The 8194-nt window shown below is 45.4% G+C and overlaps 1 protein-coding gene across 1 annotated transcript in view; it reads left to right on the top strand.

Annotated features, from left to right (window-relative positions):
- Positions 1 to 1835: 1835 nt before the first annotated feature.
- Positions 1836 to 8194, top strand: part of LOC106892123 (enoyl-CoA hydratase domain-containing protein 3, mitochondrial-like) — a 12705-nt gene continuing 6346 nt past the window's right edge. The window contains exon 1 of the mRNA XM_014949065.1: positions 1836 to 1880. Coding sequence (XP_014804551.1) covers positions 1836 to 1880 — 45 coding nt within the window. The remainder of the gene's footprint in view (positions 1881 to 8194) is intronic.

Raw genomic sequence — 8194 nt, 5'->3', positions numbered from 1 at the left:
TGGGCAGCCTGTTCCAATGCCCTATCACTCTTTTGGTGAAAAATTCTTTCCTAATGTTCAATCTAAACCTACCCTGTTGGAGCTTGAAGCTATTAATGGCTTGAAGCCATTTTAACCAACCTCCTTGACAGGTCTGGTGACTGGCAGACATAATTCCCTGAACAGGTTTGAGGTTTTTTTTTTTCCCTTAAAAATAATCCTTTATAATGAAAAATGCACCTTTAAATTTGTGCGTTAGTATTCCCTAAATACAAAATAGTTTTTTCTTTGCTCATTATGTATTAGTATTTCCTCTGCCTGGAAACAGGAACCACGAGCACTTTGACACAGAGAGTTACAGGATGTAAAATTCTTTCCTAATGTTCAATCTAAACCTACCCTGTTGGAGCTTGAAGCTATTAATGGCTTGAAGCCATTTTAACCAACCTCCTTGACAGGTCTGGTGACTGGCAGACATAATTCCCTGAACAGGTTTGAGGTTTTTTTTTTTCCCTTAAAAATAATCCTTTATAATGAAAAATGCACCTTTAAATTTGTGCGTTAGTATTCCCTAAATACAAAATAGTTTTTTCTTTGCTCATTATGTATTAGTATTTCCTCTGCCTGGAAACAGGAACCACGAGCACTTTGACACAGAGAGTTACAGGATGTTTCTCCGCAGCGTCAGACAGCTGTGTTGAATCGGGCCCTCACCCTGTCCTTAGTGCCAACACGCTGCCAATTTAACACGTGTGGCCTTGATAATTTAAAACAGTGCAGTGAGAGCACAGGGGCCAAACGGCTTTTGGCCTGAGCCCAAACCCCTCTGGGCCTCCCTGCCCGTACAAGGGATGAAAATACACACAAGGAGTCGACAGCTTTGCTGGAGATCCCTCGTCCTCCCTCGTGGCTGCCACCTTTGACACAGCACAGGGGAGATAAGACATAAAGTAAGAGAAGATGTTGTGGGTGTTGGTGGATGAGAAGCTCAGCGTTCACCAGCAATGTGCGCTTGCAGTCCAGAAAGCCAACTGCATCCTGGGTTGCATCAAAAAGAAGTGTGGCCAGCAGGGCCAGGAAGGTGATTCTACCCCTTTCCTCTGCTCTGGTGAGACCCTGCCTGGAGCACTGTGTTCAGTTCTGGAGCCCCCAACATAAGAAGGACATTGACGTGTTGAAACGGGTTCAGAGGAGGCCACGAAGATGATCAGAGGGATAGAGCGCCTCTGCTGTGAGGACAGGCTGAGAGAGCTGGGGTTGTTCAGCCTGGAGAGAAGAGAAGGCTCTGGGGAGACCTTAGTACCTGAAGGGCACCTACAGGAGAGATGGGGAGGGACTCTTTATCAGGGACTGCAGTGATAGGACAAGAGGTGATGGTTTTAAACTGATAAGAGGGGAGATTTAGATTAGATATTAGGAAGAAATTCTTTCCTGTGAGGGTGGTGAGACACTGGAACAGGTTGCCCAGAGAAGCTGTGGGTGCTCCATCCCTGGAGGGGTTCAAGGCCAGGCGGGGCTTTGAGCAACCTGGTCTGGTGGGAGGTGTCCCTGCCCATGGCAGGGGGGTTGGAAATCAATGATATTTTAAGCTCCCTTCCAATTCTAACCATTCTATGCTTCTAAAATAAGATTTGTTTAATCTTTCATGTGCTCAGCTCCCATGCCAGATGAGCAAACGTGAAAATAAACCGCCAGGGGGTACCAGCTGGGAGAGGAGTTGCTGTGTCCGGGGTGAGTGTGTGGGGACGTGGAGCTGTCAGTCCCTACATCCCACCCTGCTGGAGGCACTGGGGGAAGAAGCCTCTCTAGTGTGACACCCAGCCAGCTGCTGGTGTCATCTCGTAGGGCCACCAAGGATGAGGTTCTCGCCTTACTGTGCCAGGCTGCTGCTGCAGGTGGAGGTAGGCAGTCATAGATCAGCTTCAAGGTCCCTTCCAACCTGAACCATTCTATGGTTCTATGATTCTACGTAGGACATTAAGATACGTAAAGTCACTGACAACCCATTAATGAGCAGCATTCTGGATCAAGCCCCTTGCAAGCAATGTTCCACCTGAGGACACCTAAAAGCATCCTTCTCCTTGTGCCCCAATCTGGTACTGACATGCCCAGCTTCAGCTCCCAGCTGAACTCATTTTTCCTCTGACTGTGTTAACTTTCCTACCTAAAGTGAATTTTAGCTGTGTTACCACCATGGACCTTCTGACTTTGGTGGTACCAAGGAACCCTTAACTATTAGGATTCTGTCATTCTCCTATTCTGCTCTAAAACTCATGTGCGTTTCTAAGATTCTGGTATTCTTGTTGGATAAAAATCATATTTAATTGAAAATAAATCAGTATTTCCCCAGTTCTAATACGATGCCTCTGGTGGTTCTTATGGGGTGAAAAGCAAAGGAATGAAAGAGAATGAATTGAGATGAAATTGGCCAAAAGGCAGGAAATAGGTGAACTGGAAGAGTCCAGAAAATTCAACGTATTTTGCTATGGAAAAGAAGTTACTAGTGGGGACTAGGCAGGGACAGGGTGGGTAGAGGGTGTAATTTTGTGGTGAGAATTGTCATTTGCAGATGTAGCTTGGAGCAAAGCCACACAAGGATGGTGGCTGTTCCCAAGTACGGAGAACTTTTTGGCAAATTTTTGCTCTTGGCCCCAAACAGCAGCTACAATTTACCTCGTCTTTCAAGCAATGTTTTCAGCTGTAACCACAGCAGGGAGACAGTGACATCTGGAAGTGAATCCTGAGACAGAGGATCATCAGGCTGAGAGGGTTCTGGTGCTCTGTTCCTTCCAGCGAGGTCCCTGGGCCGAGATCAGCATTTGTCCCTTCTGTGGGGTTGAGGGGAATGTTCACATCATTTGTGAGAGGCATCTGACCGGTTTCCCTTGGTTCTCTGTGCAATCAATAGTGAGGAGTAGGCAGCCTGGAGAGGCAGGGGAGCAGGTGTCTCACTCAGACCCTGTGACCAGCCCTGCGGAGGAGAGCACAGCTCTATTGATTGTGCAGGGAGCCTTGCAGGATTAAGCATCTAAATTGGGAACTAAGGTTAGATACTCTGAGGACAGGCATGAATACCGCCTGTTTTTTCCAAGCCTGTTATAACCTCCCGTATAATTCATAATTCTGATCGTTGCTCACATCTTAAGACTCTCATAATTGGAAGGCACGTATGAAAAATCTAATGCTAAAGCCAGGGAAATAGGAAACACTTGAAAACCTCTGAGGGAGTGAGGACAATGAAGGATGGAAAGTGAGTGCGGGGAGGATAAGAGAAAAAGAGCAAATAAGGAGGAACGGGGATGTCTAGTGACAAAAGGGCTTTGATCGTTCACCTGGTTCTTAAGCTAAAGAGAAAGTAATTCGCATCCTTTACATGGAGCAGTGCTGCCACACAGTGACTGAGGAAATCCTCCGAGCAGTAATCACAAAAAATTGCAGCCGTAATGACACCGGGAGCTTTACACCTGCTGTCAAAGTCACACAGGACACTGGGTTCTTTGCCAAAAGAATGCGAAATGTAATTACGGGAGGCAGCGTTATTGCCAGGTAACGACCTAATCTGAGCCTGACTGGAGCGGGAGGTGTTGAGCTTGGTTCACAGGTTATTACAAAATATCGTTGCCAGGTAACGACCTAATCTGAGCCTGACACAGGTTATTACAAAATATCAGTGGCAGTCACAGAGTTAAAACTTGATTTAACTCCTTTCTTTTAGTAGAACAATCAATAATTTTTTAAAAATCACTTTTTCTTCGAGTACAGACTAAGCTTTTCTGATACTCGTACACATTAATCCTATAAATCATTTTGAGTTGCTAGATTTTGAGTTAATAAAAAGAAGACCCCATTCTAAAGAGAGGACTGATATATATGGCCGTCTGTGACCAACATAAATCAGAATAATATATTTTCAACTTAAAAAACAAAACCAAACCAAAACCAAAACAAGTCTAGGTCCCAAAGAAGGTTAGGTAGCAAAGTCATATGAATTCCATGAGTGGGCAAAGAGCCCTTAGCTTCATGTCATTAGAAAATCCCAGCCCAAGTGAGTATTGTCCTGAAGTTTTTGTGCTATTTCTATCTTAACACCAGTACAGGAGACAGTGAAAACTGGTATATAGACAGCACCCATCATGTAGTGCTGGGACTCAGTTCCGAGTCCTTTAGCTAAAACCAAACAAATAAACAAAATCTGTTTTCATCTTTTCTTTAGGCAGTCCCAGAGGATTCCACACCAGAGAAACCGTAATGCACTAATCTATTTCTTTGCTCACAGAATTCACGAAGAGAGGATTCCACACCAGAGAAACCGTAATGCGCTAATCTATCTCTTTGCTCGCAGAATTTACAAACAGGAAAATAAATGTTTTTCCTTGGCCTGGGTGCAAGAACAGGACCCTGCTCTCCCTGTTATCCTGGAACTGTGACGCACCTGACCAGAATTAAGCAGTCCTCGAGTTTTAAAGGTGCTGAACCCCTCTGGCTCCCAGTGGGATTTGAATGCCTTCAGCAGTGCTGAAAATCAGGTCACAAGATCCTCTGGGAATGCCAGTGCTTCAGAAGAAATAATTTGCATGAAACTCAGCCAGGGATGTGCCTGCCTCACCTTTCATACAATAGTCCCAATTTTTCATCACAGGAATTAATAGGTAGAAGAGCCTTTACATATATATTTACTTATTTACATATGTGTTTTACATTTCAGCCTCATCCCAACAAGGTCTGCCTTTGCCCTGGAATAATACTGACCATTGGGGTGAAGCAGATACTCCTACAAGATGTCCCATGTGGGCTCACTGAAAGCCAAGGAAATAAAGACCTAAATAAATACTTGTGCTTCATAAAGAAGGGGATCCTGTATATTATCTTTGCTGTCCATGCATGCTATCTAGCAATGGAGACCCCAGAGTGCTTTATAGCAGCTCAGCACACTGGAATTTCAAAACATTTTTTACCTAGTACAGCACGATACCCTGAAAGTAATGATCTAATGATGAAGCTGCACTATGTCCCTTATCATCTCCCTTTTTTATTTTATATGAAGGATCAATACGGCTAAAGGTTAGAAAAGCCCCGTCTGGTACTTGCAATCCTGGCTCCCAGTTGTCTCCAGTTGGAGGTGTGAGCTCAGCCGTAACCACAACGCTGCTAGCAAGTGCTATAAAAAGAAAAGCTGTCTGAAATTGGAAAAGTTTTTTCCAACACTTTCTCAGAGAAGGCAGCAGCAGCAGGTCTGTTTAGTGCATCAGGGAAACTGCAGCCAAAAAAAAGTCTGTAATGTGGGTGGGTGTGAAAGGAAACATGAGGTTGTCAATCAAAGTGAAAAAGGAACAGAATTTCCAGGGAGCTGGAAACACTATATTAAAAAGAAGCTTTTTGGAGAAGACCAAAAAGAAAAAAAGTTCTTTCCTTGGAGATGGACAGAAGAAGGACAACGAGACAGAGAAAGAGAAGGAACTGGAAGAGAAAAAAAAAAAAAAAAGATTGTAATTTGCAAGCCCAGTATGAAAGAGGTCACTGGTCAGAGTTACAGGGGACTGGGAACTCCTCCCAAAGCTGGCACACATGTTGTGTTCTCTGTGTGTTGGCCTTTGCCACACCAAGCATGGACTTTGAAAACTGCTGTGTTCTGTTTAAGATGATCTGCTTTCTTCTAAATGGGCAATTATTTTTTTTTTTTTGCTACAGATTCCTGCCACATATTAAAATTAAATTTTAGAAGAACTTTTTCAGTGAAGGACCATGAGGTCCAAACAACCATGAGAAAATGAAACTGGGCAAGTGGGGAAGGCCCAGTGCAGACCTGGCTCTCAGGCCTATCAGTCTCCTTCAACACTTTAAAATGTACATAAACCCACTTCTGCGATTACTGTAGAGCCACAAAGCCCAGTGATCTCACAGGGCATTCTTTTCGGCAATACAAAAACCATAAGCAGAAAGGGCATCCCCACACTAAGCCATTACTACCTGTAAATACCTTATTAAACACAAAATTCAAGTGGTTATTTTATGAGGCTGATGCTCAGAACTGAAAAGCCACAATTGCCGCTACAGTCAGAAGAAGCTGCCGGGGTTCAACAGACACTGAAAACTAGAGACACATTTGGGAACCTACAAGGACTTTGTGAGAACTCATAAGAACAGGGAGATCAGGAAGCAGAAACACAGATTTACATTTACAAAGAACATACACTGGACATATATCGATTTTATTTTAGGGTACTTATTGCTGTGCCAGAAAATGGAGCGCAAACAATGAAGATATGCAAGTGCATAAAACTCTTCAATTACTAATACTTCCCCCTCACGTTTAGGAAAGGATACGTGATGAGTAAGTGTGATAAGGAAGAGCAGGCAACCATGATTGGGGCCGCCTGTATGTCCTGGAACAACGCTGCTTGGTCTTTGGGCCCGTCGGCGTCTCGTGGCAGATGAGATGTTCACTAACTGCCTCATCCGCACGCAGAGCTGCTGCTTCCCCAGGAGACTGCCTGAGCCAGGTGTGAAGAAAGAGAGGTCATCGCTCCTGCGAGTAAACAGAGAACAGAAGAACGAAAGAACTGTGGGAGATTATATTGCAAAGTGACATTTTCCAGAAGAACTATTTTGAGTAATCGGGGACTGCGGAGAGTTGGGCATCTCTCAAACTAGAAGGATTTACTATGCGTCGTACCAGTAGCGGACAAAGGAGAGCTTTGGGGTTCAACAGAAACACAGATGGAGAAGGACATACCGCCCCAGATCTATCCCTGTGATAACCTAGGAAAGACACCTTATAACCCCTTTTAGAAAACTCCTGAGCTCCCTTTTTAAAATACCCCAGATTTTATGCATGTGGCTTCTATGGCAGGGCTGTTCCACAGTCTCACTCCTCTGGTGGCACTAGCTGCTCCTTCATTTCTGACTCAAAGGTGCTAACGTTCAGCGAATACCCATTTGTTAAAGTGTCAGCATAGTTCTCCATCTCACATAGCTTTCTGCCTTCTCAGATTGCAAAACGCCTGTCCTCTAGAGACAGTGGGAACAAGTCCTTTTGTACTTGTTTTGCTAGACTCAAGGAAAAATACTCGTCTCATCCCCCACAACAGTCTCCATTCTATGCTGCATCTGTTCTCTCTGCCCCTCATTTAGTATGTCTTCTTGAACCTGGATGACCAGAAGCAATAATCAAGATGAGCTGTGAACGTACGTGTGTACCTGTGTGCCTAAAATACTTTTAGTTTTAAAATCGCATTTGAATTTTAAAATCGCCTCTTAAAATCATATTTGTCTTTCAGTTTCTTGGATGCATCATACAGATTAGAGACTGACTCTGTGGAACCAATCAAGATATGCAAGGTCTTCTCCACAACCATTTCCAAATTATGAACTCCCACTGAATAAATGATGATCTTATTAGTTCCCAAGTATATGATCCCAAGCCCTGTAATACTGAATTTCATCCCATGCCAGTTACTCTCAGAGGTGGGGTTGGAATTAGATGATCTTTAAGGTCCCTTCCAACTCTAACCATTCTACGATTCTATGATAACGGGAGGTCATCAACATGGGGAGCCATTCTGTTGATGATACAGCCCAATTTAGTGTCACTAGCACAGTCCTAATCTCCATCCCATGGTCCTAGATGCAAATGCTCAGTGGATCTAAAGAATTTACAGCCAACATTTTTTGTACCACTCCAGTGTCCCTAAGATACTTATTAATGAATGACACCTTCCCACCCAGGGCTTCCACAGGAGGAGGTCTCAGGAGGTCTCCTTGGTTCCACAGCCAACGTGTTGGGAATGGTTTGGGTTGGAAGTGACCTTAAAGACCATTCAGTTCCAACCCCCCTGGCATGGGCAGGGACACCTCCCACCAGACCAGGTTGCTCAAAGCCCCATCCAGCCTGGCCTTGAACCCCTCCAGGGATGGGGCAGCCACAGCTTCTCTGGGCAACCTGTGCCAGTGCCTCACCACCCTCACAGGAAGGAATTTCTTCCTAATATCCTCATCTAGGGGAATCGTGTGGGCTCGGGGCGGTCTGTCAGGCCTGGTGCTGTCCCCTGGCAGCACTCTCCCCCGCGGGAGCCGAGGCGGGCCGTGCTGAGGGGAGCACCGCCCCGCCCCCGCCGCAGGCCCCGGCCCCGACCCGGGGGAGGCCGCCGGCCTAGAGGTCGGTAGCGAGCCGTCCTCCGCGCCTTGCCGGGCAGCCATGGCCGCCGCCGCCGCCGGG

Source organism: Calidris pugnax, unplaced genomic scaffold, assembly GCF_001431845.1.
Source record: "Calidris pugnax isolate Ruff unplaced genomic scaffold, ASM143184v1 scaffold125, whole genome shotgun sequence".
Lineage (NCBI taxonomy): Eukaryota > Metazoa > Chordata > Aves > Charadriiformes > Scolopacidae > Calidris > Calidris pugnax.
This window is presented reverse-complemented; position numbering and strand designations above follow the sequence as displayed.